Genomic DNA, 26,832 nt, shown 5'->3' on the forward strand with positions numbered 1-26,832 from the left:
GAACTGAAAGAAATGCCTGTTAGGATTCTGAGAAGCACTGTGAATTCTTGTCAGTTAATTCAAAGGACATTTTTCTTTTGAACATCTCCTGTGAGCCAGCCCTGAGGTTAGCCCTCCCTCCAAGAATCTGTGGTTTAGGAGGGAAAGCTGACGTGAGCATGTATTACAACATGTGTCAGATGTGAGCTTAGCCCTGGAGAAGGATTGATTAGCTCTGTTGTAAGGTGGTGCAGGGAAGCCTCACACCACAGAGGTGGCTCTGTCTGGGGCTTTGAAGGCTGAATAGGAGTTCAAGTATGTGGTGAGGGAGGGGACTTGAACTCAGAGAAAGTCATGTGCAAGGAATGCAGCAGGGTGTTAGGGAAATCAAATGTCACTTGTTGTGGCCCTGGAGGGAAGACCAGCGGGGCATGGCATCCCAGGTGTGGGCAGGGCCTTGAATGCAGAGTAAGAGTTGGAGATGTTCTCTTGGGGGCTGGGGAGCATGGACAGGTTTACCATCTGGAGGGTGAGTGTACACTTTTGTGGGTTATGGACAGTGGGGAGGTGCCATGAGATCCTGGAGGGGGATAGAGCCGAGCTGGAGATGAGTGACCCCAAAAAAACCCAGCTGGAGTCCAGAATGAACTACTGTGGTGTGGGTCTGTGAGCCCTTAAAAGGGAAGCACAAATGCCCAGGGCTTGCCAGCCAGTTCTCTGGGGCCTCACCAGCCTGGCTCCTGTCTTCCCTCAGGGTCAGTGGGGCTTGGCTCATCCTCTGTCATGGCACCTGTCATGTCAGAACACAATTACCTGTTCACAAGTCCCCTGCCCCAAAGATTGGGGTCTTCCCCTCACTTGCCCTGGAATCCACAAGTCCTCGCACAGGACCTGGTTCTCAGCAGGTGTGAGCTCGGTGATTGCGGATTGAGTGCTTGTAATGTCACTTATAAATTCCTGACCCCCCTCCACCATCATTGTGGGCTCCACAGGGCCCAGGAGGGCAGGGATGGGTGGTCTTCATCCACTGCTAAATTCCCAAAGCCTGGAACAGTGCTTGGCACAGAACACGTGATCAATAAACACATACTGAGTGCACGAATGAATGAATGACTGGAGGTCAGTGAAAGGACACAGCTCACGTGGCTGTGTGTTTAGGTGGCTTATTTGCCGCTGGTAGTGGCGAGGCAGTGTGCCTCAGGGACTAGGGGCTCTGGGGAAACCACATTCACGTCCACAACTAATAATGGTGTGACCCTGAGCGAGTGACTGAACTACTCCAAGCCTCCATGTTCACATCTGTGAAACGGATTCCTATAGGGCTACTGTGAGGGCCTGGGATGAGGCATGTCCTTAGCGGTTCTGACACACAGTCAGATTCCAATCGTGGTTATTATTGTAAAGTGCTGCCCTCTTGGAGGAAATCTTTGGCTGCAGGTGTTGGAGCTTCCTTGCCTTGTTCTGGTCACCACGTTCATTAGTAGCTTTGGCATCGAGGTCTCCCACACGTAGGAAAGGGCAGCTGCCATGTAAGGAAATCATCATGTTCTCACTCACTGAGCAGCTACAACCTGCTGAGTGCCTGGGATGTGTATCTGAGCTCGCCAGGTGTGCTCTTAGCCCCGAGAGAGGTGACATCCAAGGAAGGGTCAGGGAGAGAAAGAAACGGGAGTGCACAAACCAGGAAGGCATCAGGGAGTGGTACACTCTCATCTGGGAACTTAAATAGGAGGACAGGACAGTCATGGAGGAAATGACAAAATGCCGTTGGAGTTGACGTTGAGCATCAAGAAGATGCTGGCTATGCAAAAACCAGGGCAGAGGCCCTTGGGCAGAGGTTTCAAGGAGTGAGGAGGCGGGGAGGCTGGAGCACAGGTGTGCAGAGGTGGGGCAACAGCCCCGGGGCCTTGGCGGCCCAGGATGTTCTCTACGGGCAGTGAGCCACCAGGGCCTACTCACTCAGTGGTGGCCGACTCTGCAACCCCATGGAGTGCAGCCCGCCAGCCTTCTGTCCATGGGGATTCTCCAGGCAGGAGTACTGGAGTGGGTTGCCGTGTCCTGCTCCAGGGGACCTCTCTGACCCAGGGATCAACCACAAGTCTCCCGCATTGCAGGCGTTAAAGAAGTTTTAAGCAGGAGCATGGTGTGATCTGCCTTTAAAATGAACTCTAGCTGCTGTGCTGAGAATAAGTGATGGCGGGAGGCAGGCAGACATGCAGAGACCAATTAAAGGGCTGTGACAGTAGCCAGGCAAGAAGTGGTGGTGGCTTGAGATGGGGAAAAATGGACAGACTGGGAATGTTCTGGAGGTGCTCAGTCACTCAGTCGTGTCCACCCTGCAGACTATGGCCTGCATCTGTCCATGGAATTCTCCAGGCAAGAATACTGGAGTAAGTAGTCATTCCTTCTCCAGAGGATCTTCCCAATCCAGGAATAGAACCCGGGCCTTCTGCATTCCAGGCAGATTCTTTACCATTCTTTGCCACCATTTGGGAAACCCATAAGTGAAATTGTTAGTCGCTCGGTCCTATCGAACTCTTTGTGACCCCAAAGACTGTAACCCAGCAGGCTGCTCTGTCCATGGAACTCTCCATGCAAGAATACTGGAGTGGGTAACCATTCCTTCTCCAGGGGATCTTCCCAACCCAGGGATTGAACCTGGGTCTCCTACATTGAAGGCCAATTCTTCACTGTCTGAGCTACCAGGGAAGCCCATGATCTACAGGTTCTGGAGGTAGACCTGACCATACCTACTAATGGATGAGATGGAGAGGGACAAGGGGAAGAAGAATCAACAAGATTCTCTATAACTAGGTGTGGGAACAAGTGGGCCACTTACTGAGCCTGCTAACACTCATATTAGTATTAATAATACTGATCGGGACTTCCCTGATAGCTCAGTTGGTAAAGAATCTGGCTGCAATGCCGGAGACCCTGGTTTGATTCCTGGGTCAGGAAGATCCTCTGGAGAAGGGATGGGGTACCCACTCCAGTATTCTTGGGCTTCCCTTGTGGTTTAGCTGGTAAAGAATCTAACTGCAATGTGGGAGACCTGGGTTTTATCCCTGGGTTGGAAAGATTTTCTGGAGAAGGGAAAGGCTACCCACTCCAGTATTCTGGCCTGGAGAATTCCGTGGACTGTATAGTCCATGGGGTCACAAAGAGTCAGACAGGACTGAGCGACTTTCACTTTAATATAATTCTGAGCTGGCAAGACCTCACATCCCAGGGAAGCCACACAGTCCTGCAAGTAGATGTGAAGGAAACCAGACGTTCAGAGGGAAGGAGACAGCCTAATAGCAGCAGATTTGGAAGAGTTGGGGCATTCCAGTTGTGGTTAAGACCCATGCCATGGCACATTTACCACTGCTGATAAGGCCAATGGGATTTCTGAGAGCAGAACCCCCACGATTTCCCTTGAGTGAGACTTCAGCTCAAGAGGGTAGCTGAACACACACAGGATTGTCTTTTCCCTTCCTAAAGGCAAAACTCAGAGGGACAAAGAAAACAGGAAAGAAAATGACAGCAACCCAACTCTGAAAAGCGATGGATCATGATAACCATGCTATAGGAACCAAAAAAGCTAAATTTTAAATGTATCATAGGAAAAGCTGAGACGCCTGACTCACACCACAGAACCACAAAGCGCAGAGGAACAGATAGTATCAGGAGCGCCTGGAGTGAGGGTGAAGCTGGGGTTATAAACAGCAGAACTGGATAAAAATCTTTTTAATGACGTAGACCCACCAGATCCCCACCCATTTCACACAGCCAGTGGCTTCCCCTCACACGTTAGGCAGAAGACCTAAAGTTTATTTTCGAGGAGGTAAGGGACTGGGAGGCCGCGGGCACAGTGAAGGCAGAGGAATCTACCAGACACAGAGGACTCGATAACAGGTATTCCTGAATGTCGAGATGCCAGCCTTTATCCTTGCCCAGGTTGGGATGCTGCCAGCCAGGCCCGCTACCTGCAGGCAGGAAGATGACCAACCCAGGAACAAAAATCTGAAGACACTGCCCTGAAGAGGTTCCCCGTGAATCAGCCCGTGAGACCACCCCGTGGAGAAGCCTTGCTGGACAGTCCCCCACTGTCACTGTTGGGACCCAAGGACCCCCAGTCATTGGAGGGAAGCCTGTAATAGGAGAAGACTCAAGGCAGAAATACGCAAAAAGACAAACTTGGAGGAAATAAATTATGATGGTTTTAAACAAACTGGGCCATGAAACCAGAACAGAATGCTATTCAAGGAACATTCAGAGAACAAAATAAAAATGAAGAAAAAGGAGGAGGAGGGAGGGAGCGGAAGGACATTGGTAAGAAGAAATAAAACATTATAGCAGAATTTTTTCCAGAAAGTTTTAAAATAAAAACTCAGAAAGATAAAATTGAGGAAAACTCCCAGAAGGTAGAACAAAAGGATAAAGGGAAGAGAAATAGGAGAGAAGAGGTTTTTAAAAATTAGAAGATCAGTCCAGGAGATCCAGTACCAACATAATCAGAGTCAGTAAGAGAAAGCAAGGAAATGGTGAGAAATTTCATTTAAGAAACAATTTGAGAAAAGTTCTCAGGACTGAACAACACCAGTTTCCAGACTAAAGACAGCCCACCATATTCCAACATAGCCTGAGGCACATGCAGCGTTGAAAAGTCTCACAACACTGGATTCTAAGAAAAGATCCCAAAACTTCAAAGCAAAAGATAGATTACAGGTTGTGTCATGGGTCCCCACTGCTTCCCAGGTGGCTCAGTGGTGCAGAATCCACCCGCCAATGCAGGAGATGTTAAGAGACTTGGGTTTGATCCCTGGGTCAGGAAGATCCCCTGGAGAAGGAAATGGCAACCCACTCTAATATTCTTGCCTGGGAAAATCCCACGAGCCGAGGAGCCTGGTGGGCTACAGTCCATGGGGTGGCAAAGGAATTGGACATGGCTTAGTGACTAAACAACAGCATGGGTCCCCAAGATCTTATATAGGTTAACTGAGTCTCCAGGAAAGTTCCCAGGACTTAGTGTGGAGTCATATTGCTGTGATTCACTGCAGTTGAAAGGACAGAGTACAGTCAGCAAAAGGAAAAGGTACCTGGGGTGAAGTCCAGGAGAGGCCAGGCACAAGCTTCCAGGAGCCCCTTCCCTTGGAGTCACACAGGATGAGCTGAATTCCTCCCTTGCTGAGCTGTGACAACAAGTGTGAAATGCCATCTAGCAGGGGTGCTTCATAGAGACTCAGCATCCCAGGATTTCACTGGGGGCTGGTCACATAGGGGAATAAATAGATGGGGAAACAGTGGAAACAGTGGCAGACTTTATTTTTGGGGGGCTCCAGAAGCACTGCAGATGGTGACTGCAGTGAAATTAAGGCACTTACTCCTTGGAAGGAAAGTTATGACCAACCTAGACAGAATATTAAAAAGCAGAGCCAAATCACAGTGAGAACATCACTATTGTAATGCTTGGCTCCTGATGTTTCTTATTTCCTCACTATCAGTCTGAGACGAGTAATAAATATGATATGTTATATTGGGGAAAAAAAAAACAAGAAAGCAGAGACATTATTACTTTGCCAACAAAGGTCCGTCTAGTCGAGGATATGGTTTTTTCAGTAGCCATGTAAGGATGTGAGAGTTGGACTATAAAGAAAGTTGAGCACCGAAGAATTGATGCTTTTGAACTGTGGTGTTGGAGAAGACTCTTGAGAGTCCCTTGGACTGCAAGGAGATCCAACCAGTACATCCTAAAGGAAATCAGTCCTGAATATTCATTGGAAGGAGTGATGTTGAAGCTGAAACTCCAATACTTTGGCAACCTGATGACAAGAGCTGACTCATTGGAAAAGACCCTGATACTGGGAAAGATTGAAGGCGGGAGGAGAAGGGGACGACAGAGGATGAGATGGTTGGATGGCATCACCGACACGATGGACATGAGTTTGGGGAAACTCTGTGAGTTGGTGATGGACAGGAAGGCCTGGCGTGGTGCAGTCCATGGGGTCACAAAGAGTCGGACACGACTGGGCGACTGAACTGAACTGAACTGGTCGCATGGGCTCCTTCAGCCTGGTACACACCTATAGTCCAGACACTCAGAGGGAAACTCAGTGTTAGTTGCTCAGTCATGTCTGACTCTTTGTGACCCCATGGACTGTAGCCCAGGAGAAAAACTAGTATTCAGCATAAACCACAAGCACTGTTCATACAGGTAGCACAGGCGCAGTGAGTTGCTCTTAGTTCCAGGCATGCTGGGTACACTCCCCAAATCCAAGGTCCTAGATGCCGACCAAGGGCCACCTTCAAGCAGACTCTCCCGGGACAGCAGTCAGGCCTGCCTGTGAGCTCTTCTGCATGTAGGTGGATCGGAATGACATTTTATGTCTCAGTAGCAACGCTGCGAACCAGAAATGATGGAGCACGGTCTCAAGAGCCCTGAGGAAAATTATTCCCAACTTAGAGCTGTGTCAGGGAAGTGTGAGTATAGCGTTTTCAGACATTCGAAGCCTCCAAAAGTGTCTCGCCCCATCCCCTCTTTCTTGGAAAGCTGCTAGAGATGTTGCTCTACCAAAATGAAGGCATGAACTGAGGAAGAGAAAGATGTGGGGTCCAATATGAGTGAGGCAGAGGTGAATGGATTTCCTGGATGATGGAGAGGGCAGGCCCTAAATCATGGCTCTGCATCAGACCTTGAGGTCACTGGTCTGGATAGGAGAAGACCCAGAGGCCCTGGGAGAGAAACCCTCAGGGCAATGAAACTGATGAAAGCGCTTGGCCTCATGGAAAAGAGAATTACAGAGGGAGAGAGTTTGGACCAGTGGAAAAATATGGCAATTAACGCCAGGGAGAAAACAGAAAGTTGTGTGGGAAAAAGAAAGCAATCGAGGCTTGTCTGTCAAGAGCATTCCCATAATAACAAACATGGAATGCTTATCCGGCCAAAATGATGATGTAATTATTGGAGGGATGGAGGAGGCACTGAAATTATACACTGGCAGGGGGAGGGGAATGGTGAGGTAGGGAAAGAGGCTGTAAATGTGAAAGAGAGCTAAATCTTCATCCTCTATGGTGGGAAGTCCATATGTAATAGGAAGTACGTAAGATTGGAACTCCAGGAAGTAGCAATATAAGCATCTTATTGAAAGACACAAAGTATTAATAAAATTCACAACAAAAAAATCCATTTGGGGAATTGAAAGTGAGTGCCTCTAGGGAGCAGGACACCGGAGGGAGGTGGAGTTGGGAAGTACTATTGTTCATAATGATTTGAGCCTCTTTTAGTCATTGACAGAAATACAAACATTTAAATTTTCATTTAGATATGAACTGCAAACAAGCACAAGAAGGAAGGGAGGAAAAGAGAGGAAGGAAAGGAGGTAGGAGGACGAGAGAGAGAGAAGGTAGGGAGAGAGGGAGAGAGCTGAAAAGATGGACCGGCACGCTGTCTCTGCCCTGGTCAGGCCACCTCTTCCCAGTCCAGGCTCCACCCTTCCCAACCCTGAGCTCCTCCCTGGAAGAGCAGCAAGGAGCAAGAATCTGGGAGACCAGGCACAGATTTGGTGCTTCGCCTGGGCCCAAAAAAGTCAGGACTGCTGAGGTCAGGTGCCAGAGTGCCCTGGAGACTCTGCACGTGTTGGAGGATGATGAGAAAGATAAACTTCCATCCCTCTTAAGTCCTGCAGCTCATCAAGTCTCAGAAGTTTCTGAACAAGTTGGTGATCCTGGTAGAAACGGAGAAGGAGAAGACCCTGCGGAAGGAGTACGTTTTTGCTGACTCCAAAGTAAGTGACCACAAAGCCCTGGGACAAACCAGGAGGGGAGTGAGGGAGGCACGGTTTCTGAGGCTTGCTATGTGCCAGGAAGTGGGGACTGGGTACCGTCAGCTCACTCAGCTCTCACACCCACTTCCCACCTGAAGCCAAGCCCAGGAAGGTGGGGGGATGCATTCCAGGCCAGCTAGTAGTCCCATCCTCTCCCTCTGCCACCAGGCCGGCCTATGAAAAGAGTGCCTCCTTTATCATCCACGTCTTACCAGCTTAGCCCCCTTGGAAGGCTTTGAACTTCCCTGAGATGCACCCGGAGGCCCTCAGAGACACCCCAGATTTAAATCTGAGTCTCAACCAGCACCCCCTCCATTTCTACACTTGCACCGCCCCCAAGCAGAAGTGAGATTCCCTACCAGGTCTGGCTGCTGGAATGAGGGGGTGGGCTGATGGAGAAACTTGGCATCTGGGCGTTGTGGGGCCATCTGTACAGACGGAGTCTCTGTGACCTGAACTCCCACCTCACACGTCCCAACCAGGTGCAGAAACCCAACCTTGCAGCCCTGCTGTTTATCCTGCAGCGTCCGGCTCCACTGAGCCAGGCACGGGGCTCCCAGCACGTCAAGGGTGGCTGACTGTGTCAGCCCCGGGGCGGAGGGACAGGGCTCCTGGCACGGGCCCACGGGGACTGCCCCATCAAGTGCTGGGACCCGGCTCTGTCTACCTGTGTGGCAGGGGTGAGCTGGTAGGAGGGAAGTGGGGAATCTGGGGGTCCCAGAATTGACTGAGAGGGTGAAAAGGGCTGGAAGGAGGTTTGAAAAGGGAGGAATGACAGAGAAGGAACTGGGGAGAAACAAGGAAGTGGGGGCCAGACAGGTAGGGGAGGCAACATGCTGGGCAAATGGGCAGAGGTCCAAAACCCACTTCTGCTCATGGTCACGTGCTCAGAAGATGAAGCACAAGGGTAAACCAAGGCACGCAGTTCTGAGCTGCCCCTAGCCAAACGCAGATTTTCCATAAAGACAGCATCACAATTCTCAGTGAGCTGCTTTCTTCAGTGGAAACTTAGATTTGCAATTAAATTAGATTGAATGATAGGAGATTGCCACCTACAGAGGTCTGAGACAGTCAAATGTGGCTAATTTCACGTGGTGCAGCCTAAAGCTCTGGGGTGCACTTGGTTTGTCTGCCTCCGCTATTGAACTATAAGCTATGAGAGGGCCACATCCACTGTGTGCCCTGCTGTGTACCAGGACAACGAAGTGAAGGCTACAGGGAAGGACAGCCTTCATGGGGTCTTTTCTTTCTCATTAGTTTCTTTAGTTTAAATTTTCTTTCATTGCATAAGTAATCTAATTCTTATTGGTAAAAAATAACTGATACAAATAAAAACTTTAAAATAGAAACACTCATATACATTAGTTATCCTTGGATTCTATCTTTCAGGATGGTTTTTGTTTGTTTTAAATACAAACGCGGTGGTGCTGTTCGTAGCTTTCATCAATTGGCTTTTCATTATAAACAATGTAGCTTGACCATCTACCCTTGTTGATGAAATGTTTTTGCACCCAAATTTTTTAAATCTATGGTCTTCTAGCCTATGGATGACCCATGAGACAGTTATTCACCTCCTAAGACTGGACATGAAGGCCTCTAGGATTTTCTGTGTTGAAACACGTGCAGCAGTACCCACAAGGTGGTCGGGTCTTCGCAGGGTCCCTGGTTCTTTCCCTAGTCGGGTCTTGCAGAGGAAGGGTGGGGTCAGAGAGAAGTCACTCTCTTAAGACCTCGGGCACGTATTTCCAGATGGCTCTGCTGGAAGTCGGCACTGATCCGCGCTCCCCCCAGTTTTCTCGAAGCTGACCAGTCCTTTGAAAGTGTCATGTGCAGGGAGGCGGAGGCCTTTCTGAGTCTGTCTGCCCTTCAATTCCTAGAAGAGAGAAGGCTTCTGCCAGCTCCTCCAGCAGATGAAGAACAAGCACTCGGAGCAGCCGGAGCCCGACATGATCACCATCTTCATTGGCACCTGGAACATGGGTGGGTCTGCCTGTCGCCCTGCCTCCCGGCTCTGCCCCCAGGCTTTGCTTTGCTGCCTTGGGCATCCTCGTCTGTCTGCCCCACCCCCAGCCCTTAGATGCGGGTACCCATCCTGAGACCAGGGGCAGAAGAAAGGAGTGCTGGGATTCTCAGCCGCCGAGTGCAGCTGAAAGGGGTTACGTAGTTGTCAGAAATGGAAAGTTTTAGGTAGAGTGTGAATATATAGGTGAAGGAGCCCTTGGGCACCTGCCAGCCCTGGGCAGCTCGCCAAGGGGCTTCAGGCCTTGAAGAAGGAACCTCCTCTTTGATTTAGGCTGCCAGATTTATTGAGCGAGAAAGAGAAAAAAAGATGATGCCCAGCTGAATTTGAATTTCCTATAAACAACAAATTATTTTTTAGTATAAGAATTTAGCTAGAAATACATACCTGTGTGTGCTCAATTGCTCAGTCTGTTCGACTCTTTTGCTGCCCCGTGGACTGTAGCTGACCAGGCTCTTCTGTCTGGGATTTTCCAGGCAAGAGTACTGGAGTGGGTTGCCATTTCCTACTCCAGCGGATCTTCTCGACCCAGGGATCGAACCCATGTCTCCTGGCAGGCAGATTCTTTACCACTGAGCCACCTGGGAAGCAGAAATACATACTAAATATATATTATGCTATATATATTTATATATTAATATATTCCAAATATAATATCCTAAGTACATTAATATACTATATTATACTGAATATAATTACTCTAAATAATTATTTAGTATAACAGTTCAGTTAGAAGTGCAAATATACACCAAATATCCATTGTACTAAACATACATAGTATGTACTCAGGTGCTAATACACATTTTTATACTAATATGAATTATAGCAAGTTATTACTTAGTTTAAATATTCAGTTAGAAATTTTTAAAAATTAAGTACATACAGAAGTTCCAGTCAACTTGAATTTTAGACAGTTACTACATGGGACATACTTGTTCTAAAAACTATCCATTGTTTATCTGAAATTTGAATTTAACTGGGCGTGTCTCCCCCACTGTGGTCTGGAGCAGAATCAGGGCCACCCCCCTCCCTATGCAGTAGACCAGTCGCCTGGGAGGAAGTGGCCGAGCAGCAGGAGTGGGAATCTGAATGAAAAAGTTACAAGGGACCCCTGGCCCGTCGCTGGGTGTAAGATGGGCTGGACTCAGGGAACTCAGAAGAGCTGCCCCCATCCTTGTTGCACTAGCCTCAGCCTCCCCAGGTCTTCAGGCCCAGAAACCCAAAGAAGGGTTTCACAGCTGCGCTGAAGTATTGGGTTGGTCAAAACTCTCATTTGGGTTTTACCGGAACAAACTTTTTGGTCAACCCATCAGAATGCCGGCCTAGTTCCTGTGTCCCTCACTCCCTGTCGGTTGTTTCTTATTGGCCGCCTGAGTCCCTCAGCTCTCACACCTGGGGTTTCATGCACACGGGCGCCCAGCCCTTTCCCCTGTTTCCTTCTGCAAGCATGGAAGTCTTTGCTTTGGCTGTGCACCATCCAGGTGAAGAGCTGCAGGCATGCCATTCACACACCGTGGAAGGAGCTAAGGCAGCGTGGGAGGGTCTCCCTGGGCAGAGACCACCAGGCCCCAGGGCTTATGTTCCCACCCTGACCCACAGCGGGAGCAAAGGTTAGGTCACTCCAGTTCTTGGCTTCTTGGCAGTTGTGAGCCAGGATGGTTATCTCTCTGGGGGAAAAAAAAGTTGACTCAACCTCCAAGAAGATTTTGGGGGAAATAAATCTTTATCACTGTTTTTTTATTGAGCTGTTTCGGCTCAGTTTTTGCAATGACAGTGGACATGGGTGGGGCATAGGGGCTCCAGGCTCTTCAATTCCTCTGACTGACTCCTGCATGGCCTCTCTCGGTCTTCGGCTAAGAGCTCTCTTGTGCAATGAGGGCGTTGCTGTCTCCTAACTGTGTGTTAGAAGGCTCCATCCTAAACCTGTCAACTGACAGCGCTGTCTCAATGGAGACAATGGAGAGTAATCTCAAGGCCTATGTCCCAGTTACCACTATAACCCCAAAGACTAGGACAGTGGCTGACATCTGTGCTATGAGTTCAAGTTGCTACATGGAATCTTTGGGTGTTTCTAGCCTTTGAAGCTTAATGTTGTCTTTATAAAGCAGTGTAACATCCTGGGACACGATAGTACCTAGCTCTGTATCAAAGGTATTTCACTGGGTGGCCTGACGGGTTTTCAGTGACTGTGTGGCCCCCCTGCCCCCTCCCCGTGTTTCCCCCACGTCTGTTCTGACTTCTCCTGATGTACCTTTGACTCACTCGGTGTTGGGTTTTGCTGTTGAAGGTAACGCCCCCCCTCCCAAGAAGATCACGTCCTGGTTTCTCTCCAAGGGGCAGGGAAAGACGCGGGACGACTCAGCTGATTACATCCCCCATGACATCTACGTGATCGGGACCCAGGAGGACCCCCTGGGAGAGAAGGAGTGGCTGGAGATACTCAAACACTCCCTGCAAGAGATCACCAGCATGACCTTTAAAACAGTGAGCAGTGGCCACGGCCCTGGGTGGGACGCCAGGGCAGTGGGCTTGGCAAGTCGGGAGCATCTCGGGGGCAAAAGTGTGCTCACTGGTCCCCCTGCCATCCAGGGCCAGAGAGGGTCACCTGTATCCAATAATTAATGGTGTCCCTGGGCCTTGCTGATCACTGGGGTCGTCCCTCTCCCTTGCCCGAGCTTGTAGGTAACCTTTACTTTCTTGAAATCTCGTCAGTGCTGGCCCTATCTTTAAGACATTTTGCATCATTTGTGAAGCATCCTTAGGGGTCCCCTAAAGTGTAGGAATGACCAGCAGGCCACCCCACACCTGGGGGTGAGGGCTGGGTGTGCAGCTCTTGCTCTGGGGTCAAGCACTGAGTCCTGGCCCAGAGTCACAGCACTGTCCTCCCCTCCAGATCGCCATCCACACCCTCTGGAACATCCGCATCGTGGTGCTGGCCAAGCCAGAGCACGAGAACCGGATCAGCCACATCTGCACCGACAACGTGAAGACGGGCATCGCCAACACGCTCGGTGAGCCGGGGCGGGAGCGAGTGCGCTTCTGCCACACGCGCGTGTCCATCCTGTCTGGGATGGGTGGCACTCCCAGCCTCCAGTGCTCTGGATGGTCCTCCCAGGCCGCGTGCATGCGGGGTCTACCCCAGTGCTTCTGAGGATCTGGCAGAATGCGGTTCTGACTCAGCACCTCTCAGGAGGAGCCTGACACTCCTGTGTTTCCGATGAACTCACAGTGGTGTCAGCGCCGCTGGCCCACAGGCCCCACCTTGAGTGTCAGGGATCAAGGACGGTTCAACAGCCGTGCTCTGAAGGGTCAGGTAGTAAATATGTTAGACTTTTCAGTCCACATGCAACTTCTCAACCCTGCTGCCATCACACGAGAGCAATTGTAGACAGCAGGAACTTGGAAGAGCATGGCCATGTTCTAGAAAACTGTATCTACAAACAAGGCGGGGGCTTGATTCAGCCATAGGCTCTAGGTTGTGACCCCTGGTCTAGATCTAGACAGACTCAGGTGGAGGTGGAAACGCTGGTACCAGTAGGACCAGTAGGACCAGTCTGGCTGCTTCAGAGAACTGACACAAATGCGGAAGGCTGCATATGTATGTGTGTGAGTGTGTGTGTGTCTGAGTCTGTGTGTGTGTAAGAGAGTATGTGGAGTCTGAATGTGAATGTGGGTGTGAGTTTTCTGTGTCTTTTCAGTCTGTCCGTGAGTGTGTGTTTGTGAATTTGTCAGTCAGTGAGTGAGTGTGTGTGTGAGTCTGTGTCAGTGTCTCTGTCAGTCTGTGAGTGTGAGTCAGTCTGTGTGTGAATATGAATCTGTCAGTCTGTGAGTGTGAGTCAGACTGTGTGTGTGCATCAGTCTGTGGGTGAATATGACTCTGTCAGTATGTGTGTATGAGTGTGAGTGTCTGTGAGTGTGTGTGTATCTGTCAGTCTGTGTGTGTGAGTCTGTGTGTGTGCATCAGTCTGTGGGTGAATATGACTGTCAGTCTGTGTGTGTGAGTGTGAGTCTGTCAGTCTGTGTGTGAGTCTGTCAGTCTGTGTGTGTGAGTCTGTCTGTGTCAGTGTGTCTGTCAGTCTGTGTGTGTGCATCAGTCTATGGGAGAATATGACTCTCAATCTGTGTGTGAGTGTGAGTCTGTCAGTCTGTGTGTGAGTCTGTCAGTCTGTATGAGTCTGTCTGTGTATGCATCAGTCTATGGGTGAATATGACTGTCAGTCTGTGTGTGTGTGAGTCTGTCAGCCTGTGTGTGAGTCTATCAGTCTGCGTATGTGAGTCTGTCTGTGTGTATGCGTCAGTCTGTGGGTGAATATGACTCTCAATCTGTGTGTGAGTGTGAGTCTGTCAGTCTGTGTGTGAGTCTGTCAGTATGTATGAGTCTGTGTATGCATCAGTCTATGGGTGAATATGACTGTCAGTCTGTGTGTGTGAGTGTGAGTCTGTCAGTCTGTGTGTGAGTCTGTCTGTGTGTATGTGTCAGTCTGTGGGTGAATATGACTCTCAATCTGTGTGTGTGAGTGTGTCAGTCTGTGTGTGTGCATCAGTCTGTGGGTGAATATGGCTGTCAGTCTGTGTATATGAGTGTGAGTGTCTGTGAGTGTGAATCTGTGAGTGTGTGTGTGTCTGTCAATCTGTGTGTGTGAGTCAGTCTGTGTGTGCATCAGTCTGTGGGTGAATATGACTCTGTCAGTATGTGTGTGTGAGTGTGAGTGTGAATCTGTGTGTGAGTGTGAGTCTGTCAGTCTGTGTGTGAGTCTGTCAGTCTGTGTATGTGAGTCTGTGTGTATGTGTCAGTCTGTGGGTGAATATGACTCTCAATCTGTGTGTGTGAGTGTGTCAGTCTGTGTGTGTACATCAGTCTGTGGGTGAATATGGCTGTCAGTCTGTATATGAGTCTATCTGTGTGTATGCTGTATGCGTCAGTCTGTGGGTGTATATGGCTGTCAGTCTGTATATGAGTCTATCTGTGTGTATGCTGTATGCGTCAGTCTGTGGGTGAATATGGCTGTCAGTCTGTGCGTGTGAGTCTGTCAGTCTGTGTATGTGAATGTGAGTCTGTCAGCCTGTGAGGTTGAGTCTGTCAGTCTGTGAACGTAAGTCTGTCAGTCTGAACGTGAGTCTGTCAGCCTGTGTGTGTGAGTGTGAGCCTGTCAGTCTGTGTGTGAGTGGCAGGGAGTGCATGGGGGCAGGTGCACCCACACAGGGGCTGTGGGTGGCAGTGAGGGTGAGGCCAACGATTTCTGGTGCTTGGCGTCAGGGACAGGACAGAGCCCCAGAGGTGACAGGAAATAGAACTGCCGCCACTGAACGTGAAAATCTCCCTCAGCCTTTCTGCTGACAAACCACAAGCTGCCCGCGACCACACCCACTTGTCCGCCTTCCTTCCTGTGGCAGCAGCTGCCCTGCCCTGCCGCCCACGCCCTCTGCTGCCCAGGAACCCGCTTCTAGCCCTGGAGCCCCTCTGCGGGGCTGCCCGCCCCCTCCACCAGCCGCCGGCCACAGCCTGCTCAGACCTCCCATTACAAGACAGGACCACCCTCAGCGGGACGGAGCTGACTGTGCCCCAGCCCCACCCAGCCTACCGCACACAGGGGTGCTCCCACAGCTGGACAGACAGACTGCCAGCGGGTTGGTGGGGAGTGAGCATGCTGGCAAAGAGACGTGGCAGGGGGTGGGGGGCTCCAGGGGCTACTTGAGGTGGATGCGGGTCTAGGGGCCTCTCTGAAAAGTCAGAGAGCTGAGGAAGTGTCCTTGTAAGGGAGAAGCATTCCACGCGGCAGGAGCAGCAAAGCAAAGGCCCTGTGGTCGCTGGGCTCAGCCTTACAGGGTGACGGGACAAGGCCAGAGAGGGGGGCAGCAGGCCCGGGCAGCCTTGAGTTTCATGGTTCTCAGAGGGCAGCTTGGAGGCAGAGGATTTCCCATGCGCCAGTCTCTGCTTCCCTCCCCTCCTCTTCTCCTCTGGGGCCAATCTACCCCCGTTTCCCTCCCCTGAAATGGATCCCAGCCATGGTTAGCACAGGGCAGGAGTTCAGTGGGTGCTGTCTGACGGGTGGAAGAGCTGAGACCTCCTAGAGGGTGGACCCGGGGCAAGGCTGTGTGTCATTTAATGCAAACACCCTGCGGGGGCAGGGACTATGGTGAGCCCCACTCACGGACAGGGCCCTGGAGGCTACAGTGATGTTCCCAAACCTGCCCAAGGCCCTGTGACAGGGAAATGGCGGGCAAGGACTTAAACCTAGGCCCCAGGCTGGGGAGAAAGCTGACAGGAGGGGCCTCCTGGGGGCAGGGGAATCATCGCCAGGGCAGAGGGGAGAGAGCCGTGGGTTAGGAGGCCCAGCCTGGCTTGCCCCCAGGGCCCTCTCATTGTCCAGCCCAGACAGAATGTTAGCCAGCTGGGTGGTTTTACATTTTGAGTACTAAATTAAAGGAAAAGGAAACCAGGAAAGTCAATCTTAACAATATAACATATAAAAAAAATCATATCAATATATCATACCATGAAAGTGAAAGTGTTAGTCACTCAGTCGTGTCCAACTCTTCACGACCCCATGGACTGTAGCCCGACAGGCTCCTCTGTCCATGGAATTCTCCAGGCAAGAATACTGGAGTGGGTTGCCATGCACTTCTCTAGGGGATCTTCCTGACCCAGGAATTGAACCTGGGTCTCCTGCACTGCAGGCAGATTCTCTACTGTCTGAGCCACCAGGCTCATACATTCCAAATATTACCATTTCAATGAATATTCAGTTTAAAGGTTTATTAAATATTTTACAGTTCATTCTTCTACTGCGGCTTAAAATTCTGTCGTGTCTCATACTCACAGCCCATCTCAGCCAAGATCAACACATCTCACAGCTACCATGATGGGCAGAGAAGGTTCCCAGACTTTGGCATGTGTCAGAACCACCTAGAGCAGGGCTGGCAGACTTGTTCTCTAAAAGGCTCAATTCAGTTCAGTTCAGTTCAGTCACTCAGTCGTGTCCGACTCTGCAACCCCATGAATCACAGCATGCCAGGCCTCCCTGTCCATCACCAACTCCCAGAGTTTACTCAAACTCATGTCCATCGAGTCGGTGATGCCATCCAGCCATCTCATCCTCTGTCGTCCCCTTCTCCTCCTGCCCCCAATCCCTCCCAGCATCAGGGTCTTTTCCAATGAGTTAACTCTTCGCATGAGGTGGCCAAAGTACTGAAGTTTCAGCTTCAGCATCAGTCCTTCCAGTGAACACCCAGGACTGATCTCCTTTAGGATGGACTGGTTGGATCTCCTTGCAGTCCAAGGGACTCTCAAGAGTCTTCTCCAACACCACAGTTCAAAAACATCAATTTTTCCGCGCTCAGCTTTCTTCACAGTCTAAAAGGCTAAATAGTAAATATTTCAGACTCTGCAGGTCATGCTGTCTGTGTCATAACTACTGGACTCTATCTAAGAGCATAGCTGTGTTCCAATAAAATGTTGTTTGTAGACTCTGAATTTCGTATCATTTTAATTTCATATCAATTTAATCAAAATATTCTTCTTTTGATTTTCCCCCAACTATTTAAAAATGCAAAAACTGTCCTTAGCTGGTGGAGGGACAGTGTTGGCCTAACTCCTGACCAAAAGGATTTGTTAGACAGGTATTACTGGCTCCCACTCTCTAAGTGAGTAGACCCTGGGAGCAAACCCTGGGAGATGGTGATGGACAGGGAACCTGCAGTGCTGCAGTCCATGGGGTCGCCAAGAGTTGGACATGACTTGGTGACTAAACAACAAACATGTAATATATTTAGGACTTCCGTGGTGGCTCAGTGGTAAAGAATCCACCTGCCAATGCAAGACATGCAGGTTTGATCCCTGAGTCGGGAAGATCCCCTGGAGAAGGAAATGGCAATCCATTCTGATATTCTTGCCTGGGAAAGCCCACGGACAGAGGAGCCTGAAGGGCTACAGCCCAGTCCATGGGGTCACAAGAGTCAGAAACGACTTTGCAACTGAACAACAACTCCCAAAGCTCTGATTCAGCATATCTGGGGCAGGGCCTGCGACGTGCACTTGCAACAAGTTCCCAGGTGCTGCTGCTGCTGCTGCTCGGGGGAACACACTCTGAGAACCACGGATCTCAGTGCAGGTTTTGGCCCCTCCAGGAGGCTGGGGTTTGCTAGTGCAAGGTCAGCCCCACCCCAGCCGCCGGCTCCTCCTCCTACCTCTTCTTCTCAAGGTTTCTGAGTATTTCTGATGGCCCTGCTTGGGCCTGTGGGGAAACTCACACACACACACACACACACCTGCTTAGAGGGCGATGCCAGGATGACTTACACCAGCAGCTTCCTCCCTCGGACCTGCCAAGAACCCCAAGGCTGCTGGCTGTTCACCCCGTTTTCTTGTTGTCCTGGAGGAATCTTACCCCCACCCCAGTTCCTATCCCCTGCCATCTCTCACCCTAGACGAAGCTGCTCTTCTTCCTTGGCCTCCACTTTCTCCCACGGCTGCTCTCTCCTGATGAGTGGCGTGGCTTCACCCTGATTTCCCACCTCTTGGCAGCTTTGCCTGTCGGGTGTTCTGACTTCTCCCTTCTCCCCTCCCTTTAGGGAACAAGGGAGCCGTGGGGGTGTCGTTCATGTTCAATGGAACCTCTTTGGGATTTGTTAACAGCCACCTGACTTCAGGAAGCGAAAAGAAACTCAGGTAATGGAGCTCACTCCCCGAGAGCAGCTATTGGGGTTATTTGCCCAGACAGACCTCAACGCCTAGACCCCGTAAGCCCTCGGCCGAGCCCTGCCCTCTTGGCCTCTAAGGGCTTCTCCTGTGGTCTCATCAAAGGCACCTGCGGCACAGGGGTGTGTGTGAATCGTGCCTAGGGGACAGAGCAGACACTTCCTTATGTCACTAACCAGAGACGTCCTACACCACTCCGCTTCTCAAGGGGAAAGCCTCCTCGGGGCACCGTCACAGGTGAAAGCCCAATTTGCCTGTGGTGGCCCAGTCATGCAGAGTCATCGAGAAGGTTGATGACTCTGAGTCCCTGCAGAGCGGATGCTCCCGGGGCCCTGCCCTGCATTCCCAGTTCAGCCCAGGGACCACATCAGATGGGTGGTTGCAGGAGACTGAAGTCTCACTTCCCCACATGTCCCCCTCTGACTTCCTGGCCCATGGCGTAGGGAACCCACGATCCCATGCTAAGCTGGCTGCTTTTTTGTTTCACTAGGCGAAACCAAAACTACATGAATATTCTCCGGTTTCTGGCCCTGGGAGACAAGAAGCTGAGCTCCTTTAACATCACTCACCGCTTCACCCACCTCTTCTGGCTCGGGGATCTCAACTACCGGGTGGAGCTGCCCACCTGGGTGAGGGGCTGCCTGCCCGGGGCCGGGGCTGCACAGGACAGGCTCCCTTGAGCTGGCTCAGGGCAGAGGGTCGTGGGGACACACGGACCGAGCTGGGTCAGAGCTGCCACTCCTGTGGGACTCGACACTGTTCCAACTATGGAGCCACTGCCTTTCTTTCCCGTTGGCCTCTGCTCAACCCGGGCTTCCCTGATAGCTCAGCTGATAAAGAATCCGCCTGCAATGCAGGAGACCCCAGTTTGATTCCTGGGCTGGGAAGATCTACTGGAGAAGGGATAGGCTACCCTCTCCAGTATTCTTGGTCTTCACTGGTGGCTCAACTGGTAAAGAATCTGCCTGCAATGCGGGAGACCTGGGTTTGATCCCTAGGTTGGGAAGATCCCCTGGAGAAGGGAATGGCTACCCACTCCAGTATTCTGACCTGGAGAATTCTTTGCAACCTGGGTTGCAAAGAGCCGGACACGACTGAGCGACTTTGACTTTCTGCTCACACCTACTTCCCACACTCCTGTTCTGGCCACCCCTCCCTACCACCACTGCCGCTCCAGTGCCCTAACTGACCAGCAGCAGCCTCTTAACTCACCGGTCCCATATCCCGAGGAAAGGCTGAAGTCTGTGGGGACCAGCTTAATTTTCTCCCCACGTCATGGGTCACCAGGCACCCTGAGGAAGACATTCCTGAAGCTGGACGCCCATCCAATGAGCAGCAGTCAGAGGGGGTCCCCTGGCACAGATGGCCTTGCTCCCTTGGGGAAGGCAAAGGATTCCCTGGGAAGGGGTGGACTGGCGTGGCCCCTGGACATGATAAGAATGAGATGCGGTCACTTTTGTGCTCCTGAAAGAGGGAGCAGGGGCCAGGCCTGGGAGCAGAACCACGCCTGTCTGCTCCCTGTGTAACAGGGGTCCTTTGCTCTGGTGTCTGTGCAGGGGGAGGGGACGGTGGAGGCAGACCTGATTTTACAGTTGAGAGCACAAGCAGCCTGAGAGGATGGCCTTGGGTTGGCCATAGATCTCTGACAGTGGGATTGAACCTGGGCCTTGGGGCTCTGCTCCTGGATGCTTTCCCAGGCATTCCACATCCCGCACCTTCTGGGCCTCACGCTACCACAGCAGCTCTTGGCCCATCTGTGCCCTCCTCACCCTCCCCAACCCCTCCCTCCCTCCCAAGATGCTTCTCGAGAATTCCTCCTCTCCCCCTTGACTGAGCAGGCAGAGGGGATGGGATAGACAGGGGCCCCATAGATCCTGACCCTTCCCAACTAGGGGCCATCCCAACCATTCACTCCCCAGAGGGTCGGCCCAGTGCATCTGCCAGAGTGGATGTATCATAAGTCCTGGGAGAGAGGACAGCTGGATCCCGAGGCTAGCACAGCCCACCAATGTCGACTCTCGGAGTCTGAGCCCAGATCACAGAGGCCTGGTGCCCACAGATTCAGGGGCTAGGGTCTCAGATCCTTTCATAGCCATATGAACAAGCTGTCTCACAGACACAATGAGAGAGCAAGGGAGACATACCTACCAAGGAAGTCTTATAAAAAGGATGCTAGAAGTCCATGTGCAAAAATAGTGTCCCTCTGCAAATTTAGAACAGGCAGAAACTTCTGCTATTGAGTTGATATTTCACTACACTTGCAAGGTTTTCCTTATTAAATGGTTGAGTGTAAATAAGCACCAACTTGACATCTCTAGAACAGGATCTGGAGCAACTTCGGGGGCTTGGAGTCCCGGTGTGACAGGCAGGCAGGTAGGTGATATGCCCCTTGTCATGTGGTGAAGGGCTCGTCTCACCAGTGGCCCGGCCATGTCTTTGCTCCAGGAGGCAGAAACCATCATTCAGAAGATCAAGCAGCAGCAGTATGCAGACCTCCTGTCCCACGACCAGCTGCTCATGGAGAGGAAGGAGCAGAAGGTTTTCCTGCACTTTGGTAAGAACCACCGTCGTTTTCTCGTGGGCCCCCTCCCTCCATCATCCTGTCTCCCTTTTCCCCAAACATCCTCACTGGGTGGGGGAGAGTGATACCTGGAAAAGAGAGAAACTTGCCCAGATGTGAAACATAGGAAGTCAAAACTGAAACCACCGTTTTGTTTGATTTCAGAGGAGGAAGAAATCACATTCGCACCCACCTATCGTTTTGAAAGAATGACTCGGGACAAATATGCCTACACTAAGCAGAAAGCCACAGGGGTGAGTCCTTTCCTGTCCTCCGTCTCCACCTGCCTTGCACATCTCAGCCCTCCTTTGTTCATTCTCATAACGGCGAATAGGAAGTGAAGAGAACCCTCATCCACTAGGTAACAAAAAAGAAATGGCATTAGAAGTGCTATGTTGATCGTGTCACAGAGAAAACCCTCACCTAGGGAGAGGCTGGGCAAGCAGACATGGCCCCTGTGAGGAGCTGGCTCATGATGCTTCTGTTCACGTGTGTGCACGCATGTGTGTGTGTATGCACGTGCATGTGCCTGTGTGTGTGTGCGTGTGACTGTACACCACGTCTTCTTTATTCGTCCATCCGTTGATGGACATTTGGGTTGTTTCCACGTCTTGTCTCCTGTAAGTTGTGCTGCAGTGAACATTGAAAGGCATGGAACTTTTCAAATTAGAATTTTCTCCAGATATATGCCCAGGAGTGGGATAGCAGGATGATATGGCAGCTCTATATTTAGTTTTTTAAGGAAACTCCCTACTGTTCTCCATAGTGGTTGCACCAATTTACATTCCCACCAAGAGTGTAGGAGGATTCCTTTTTCTCCACAGTCTCTCCAGCATTTATTTGTAGACTCTTAAAAATAAAGATGGCCATTCTGACCAGTGTGAGGTGATACCTTGTTGTAGTTTTGGTTTGTGTTTTTCTAATAATTAGCGATATTGAGTATCTTTTCATGTACCTGTTGGGCATTTATATGTCTTCTTTGGAGAAGTGTTTGTTTAGGTCTTCTCATTTTTTGATTGGGTTATTTGGGTTTTTTTATATTAAGCTGTATGAGCTGTTGGTATTTTTTTCTGTCTCTTTAAAGTCCTATAAATATATTTACTAATCTGCCAAGTGAATCATCATTATACTAGCTTCTTTGCTTCAGGACTTATCAGTGCCTTTACAGGTTTATGAGCACAGGGTTCTCTATGGGAAAATTCATGTGCCAAATTCAGGGGGTCATGAAATATCAGTTAATATCTTATGAGACCACTTGTGTTCCATGGAACAGTGAGGAAACTGTTATAAGCATTCATTCATTCTTGTGTAACAGGTATTTACCGATGACCTGTGATGGGTTAGGTACTGTCCTAGGTGGTGGGAGATCAAAGATGAGTTAGATGTCTGCCCTCAAAGAGTTTATAGTAGGAAAGACAAGATAAAGACACAACTAATCAGAAAGTGAAAGTGTTAGTCACTCAGTCATGTCTGACTCTTTCTCATCCCATGGACTGTAGCCTGCCAGACTCCTCTGCCCATGGGCTTTTCCAGTCAAGAATACTGGAGTGGGTAGCCATTCCTTTTTCCAGGGTATCTTCCTTCTTGCACTGCAGGCAGATTCTTTACTGTCTGAGCCACCAGGGAAGCCCTAACCAGAGATAGAATACAATGTGATGCCCAGTTCTATGAGGAGTACTCCCTGAGGGAAGTGACCACCGGGGCAGGGAAGAATCTGGGAGCCTTCTTGAAGAAGGGCTTTGAGGTGCCTGAAGTGCACTTGGATTTCAACAAAGAGGCAGGACAAGGGCTGAGGGGGGCTGATCCACTTCAGGTTGAAAGGACTGCCGGAGCAGATGCCAAGGCAGGAAATCTGGCACCCATCACCTTCTGGGGGCTGGTCCAGGAGGACCAGCCTGTGCTGGGTCCTGGGGGATAGGGGTGCTATAGTGGGGAGCTTCCCCAGCCACTAGAGGCCTGGGGAAAAGGAGAGAGTTCTGGGCAGCAGCTGGACTCAGGGGCAGGTAGAAGACTGGATGGAAGTGGGAGAGAAAGGCCAGGAGTTGGGGAGATGCCTGAACAAAGCAGGAGTTAGAGAAGGAGAAAAAGCAGAGAGGAGGAGGGCAGACCCAGGACTCCTACCAGGGGGAGGCTGAGACCTGGGGCAGGACACCTCATGAGGTGCTCACTGGCTGCTGTGTGGCTGGGCTCGTCTGGTTTAAAGGCACCACTGGGGCAGGCCCACGGGGGTACATTTGGAGGTGGTGAGGGAATGGTCTAGTTTGACTTGAGTATGAGGAGGAAGAGGCGGGGGCCTGAGATGGCAGAGAGGAAGTTCCTTGATGCCAGGTGAAGCGTTCTCACCTGTTAGATGGGCACCTGCTTCAGGAAGCCACTACAAGATCCCCTGAAGGGCTGGCAGCATCACAGTGCTACACAGAAGACCAGTCTGCATCAGTGTAAAGGATGAGGGTGATGCAGGGGACCAACAAGGAGGCTCCCGCTGAGAGATACTGGGACTGAAGCAGGAGGGGAAACAGTGAAAATGAAAGAAGAAAAGCAGGATATATTGATCCATCTGACTGACGTTAATATAAACTGTGAGATCAGAAGGCAGAGCTGGCTCCAAAGGGGAAAGTAGAGCTTGTTTAAGCCTCACTGTGTAATGTGAGTGGAAAATCCCAAAGAAAACATCCAGAGGGCAGTTAAGAATGCTAGACTGATGCTAAAGTGAGATGCCAGGGCTGGGTCGTAGATCTGGGAGCTATCTGCACAGAGAAGATGGTCAGATCCATAGGAATAGGTGAGGTTGCCAAAGAGTGCGTGGATGATGACCGTAGAAGAGCTATGGACAGATTTGGGGTCATCTCCATTCAGAGAGGGGAGGGAGAAGCAGAGATGACAAAGGAGACAGAAAAAGAGTGGATGTAGGTGGTTAGAGGACCAAGCAGACAGCTCAAAGCATCACAGAAGCCAGGCTGAGCAACTTGCTGGGGTCGGTGGTCACCAGTGTGGAGTGTGTGAGCCAAGGAGAACAGGTACATTCACAGGAGCCCTGAGCAAGCAGCCGGACTCAGGTTCAGGGGTTTGGGTGGACACTGAAAGAACAGTTGCCATAGAGGTTGTTTTGTTTTTTGGCTACGCTGGGGCTTCATTGCCGCTAGTGGACATTCTCTAGTTGGGGCACGTGGGGGCTCCTCTCTACTTGTGGCGTGAGGGCTTCTCCTTGTGGTGGCTTCTCTTGCTGTGGATCACGGGCTCTGGAGTACAGTCTCAGTAGTTGTGGCATCCTGGCTTAGCTGCTGCGAGGCATGTGGAATCTTCCCAGACCAGGGATTGAACTCATGTCCCTTGCAATAGCAGGTAGATTCTTAACCACGGGACCCCCAGGGACGTCCCTTGACTTAGAGTCTTGGGGGTGAGATCCAGACTGCAAGGGGGTCAGAGTGGCTCTTCACTCAGAATGGGCAGATGAATCACTGGTGAGTCTTTTCAGAAATACAGATGTCTCCACCTCCTTGCCAGAGGTTCTGATGCAGCAGATTGGGAGTGGGGCCCTGTTCTCTGGGTCTTTGTAAAGCTCCACCAATAATTCTGCAGAGCAGCCAGTGCTGAGAACTGCCGTGTTAAGAAGTAACAGTTTGGCAGCATCTCTGAAATCTGAACGTGCACCTACCCTATTCAGCAGTTCTGCTTTGGTGTACACCCGAGAGAAAGTAGTGCATTTGTTCACCCAATGACAGATACAAGGACATTTACAGCACCTTTTTTATAATGTCCAAAAACTGGGAACAACCCTATTTCTAGCAACAGTAGAATTAATGAATGTGATTTATACATACAATGGAATACAACTGCAGCAATAAAATAAAAGCACATTTATTCAAGAAATAGGATAAAGAAGGTTGAAAGAAGCCAGACACAAAAGAATATGTACTGAATGAGTCCACTGATAGGTTCAAGAGTAAGCAAAATTAATCAAAGGAGAAACCTTAGTCACAGTCGTGTTTACCTCTCAGAGGCGGTAGCATTGACAAGGAAGGGACACAAATGGACCTTTTGGGATGATAGACATTTTCTACAGCTTGATCTAGATAGTGGTTAAATGGGCATATACAAAGGTAAAAAAAATCCTCAAGTTGGACGGCATAGATTACCGCACTTTACTGTATGTAGGTTGTATATGTGTGTGTGCTCAGTCGCTCAGTTGTGACCCCATGGACTGTAGCCCACCAGGCTCCTTTGTTCATGGAATTTTTTCAGGCAAGAATACTGAAGTGGGTTGCCATTTCCTCCTCTAGGGGAATCTTCCCAACTCAGGGATCACACAAGTCCCTTGCGTCCACTGCACTCAAAGGGAGATTCTTTACCATCTGTGCCACCTTGGAAGACCAGGATGTATATACCTCAAGTTAGGAAAGAGCAATGGGCAGTCCAGAAATAGAGGCAGTGAAAAGAGAACATTCTTGAAAGAAAAATGGCAAAAAGAAGAAAAGAGTAATTGAAGGAGGTGTCAGGGATAGGCTCTTTTAGGATGAGAAATATTATGTTTGCAGGCATGGCACTAGTGGTAAAGAGCCAACCTGCCAACGCAGGAGATGTAAGAGACGTGGGTTTGATCGCTCAGTCAGGAAGACCCCCTGGAGAAGGAAACGGCAACCCACTCCAGGATTCTTGCCTGGAGAATCCCATGGATAGAGAAGCCTGGCGGGCTATGGTACATAGGGTCACAAAAAGTTGGACACGACTGAAGTGACTTAGCATGCAGAGGAGAAAGAGGTAGAACTTAAAGGGGATATTCATTAAGGAGGGTTGTTATTGCCAGTTTGCCTTATCTTTGACACCCAACAGACATCTTGCTCACAGTGTATCTTGGAGAGGGCTTGTCATAATCTCAGATAAAAGCCTTAAATATTGTAAGGGGTAGTTTAGTTTTGCTTTGTTTTGCAAATACTATATCAGATTAAGGCAATTCCCTTCTATTCTTTAATACATGTACATATTGTTTGAATGATTAGATATGTAGGTGGATGGCTGGATCGCTGGATGGATAAGTAGGTGAGGGATGGATGGATAAGTGGATGGGTAGATAAGTGGATGGTTGGATGTGTGAATGAGTGCCTGGATAGATGGTGAATGAATGAGTGAAGGGGGGAAGGGTAGCTAGAGTGTTTTATTAAAGAAAATTGTTGGAGAAAATGAGCAGAGATTGGGTTGAAAATCAGGTAGAGGGGCTCATTTCAGTCCAAAAAAAGTAAGAGAATATAAAACAACAAAACATTCTGAAATAGTGAGTAGGATAGGTGAGGGAGCACAGCCAGGTGAACCTCATTAAAGGAGGGATGTAGCTGTCTGAATCTGTGGGTCGTGACCATGGACCCAGGACTTAAGGCAGGTGGAAAGAGTTGAAAACCACTTCTGGAGAAATTCTATAAAGAACCAGCAGCAGATGAACCCAAGGATTACAGATGCCATGAGTTAATCTCTTCTTTTATGATTTCTTTCTGGAGAAGGAAATGGCAACCCACTCCAGCACTCTTGCCCAGAAAATCCCATGGACAGAGAGCCTGGTAGGCTACTGTCCACGGGGTCGCAAAGAGTCGGACACGACTGAGCGACTTTACTTTACTTTATGATTTCTTTTAAAAGTAGCATGCATTCTTTTTTTTTTTTTTTTTAACAATAGTAACTTGGACAAGGAGCTTTAGGGGACACTGCTATTTAATCAAATATTCAAAGATTAATAGTCCGTGGATGATAGCAGAGTCAACAAGATTCCTATTTTTCAAAA

General features: G+C 50.0%; 1 protein-coding gene across 1 annotated transcript in view; it reads left to right on the forward strand.

The window, feature by feature from the left end:
* The window catches only part of INPP5D (inositol polyphosphate-5-phosphatase D), a 143,598-nt gene that overhangs the window by 90,544 nt on the left and 26,222 nt on the right, over window positions 1-26,832 (forward strand). Inside the window, exons 10-17 of the mRNA XM_065930551.1 lie at window positions 7,639-7,745; window positions 9,662-9,764; window positions 12,092-12,288; window positions 12,698-12,815; window positions 18,376-18,472; window positions 18,993-19,131; window positions 20,948-21,056; window positions 21,228-21,316. Coding sequence (XP_065786623.1) covers window positions 7,639-7,745; window positions 9,662-9,764; window positions 12,092-12,288; window positions 12,698-12,815; window positions 18,376-18,472; window positions 18,993-19,131; window positions 20,948-21,056; window positions 21,228-21,316 — 959 coding nt within the window. The remainder of the gene's footprint in view (window positions 1-7,638; window positions 7,746-9,661; window positions 9,765-12,091; window positions 12,289-12,697; window positions 12,816-18,375; window positions 18,473-18,992; window positions 19,132-20,947; window positions 21,057-21,227; window positions 21,317-26,832) is intronic.

This window comes from Muntiacus reevesi, chromosome 1 (genome assembly GCF_963930625.1).
Source record: "Muntiacus reevesi chromosome 1, mMunRee1.1, whole genome shotgun sequence".
In the NCBI taxonomy this organism is placed as follows: domain Eukaryota; kingdom Metazoa; phylum Chordata; class Mammalia; order Artiodactyla; family Cervidae; genus Muntiacus; species Muntiacus reevesi.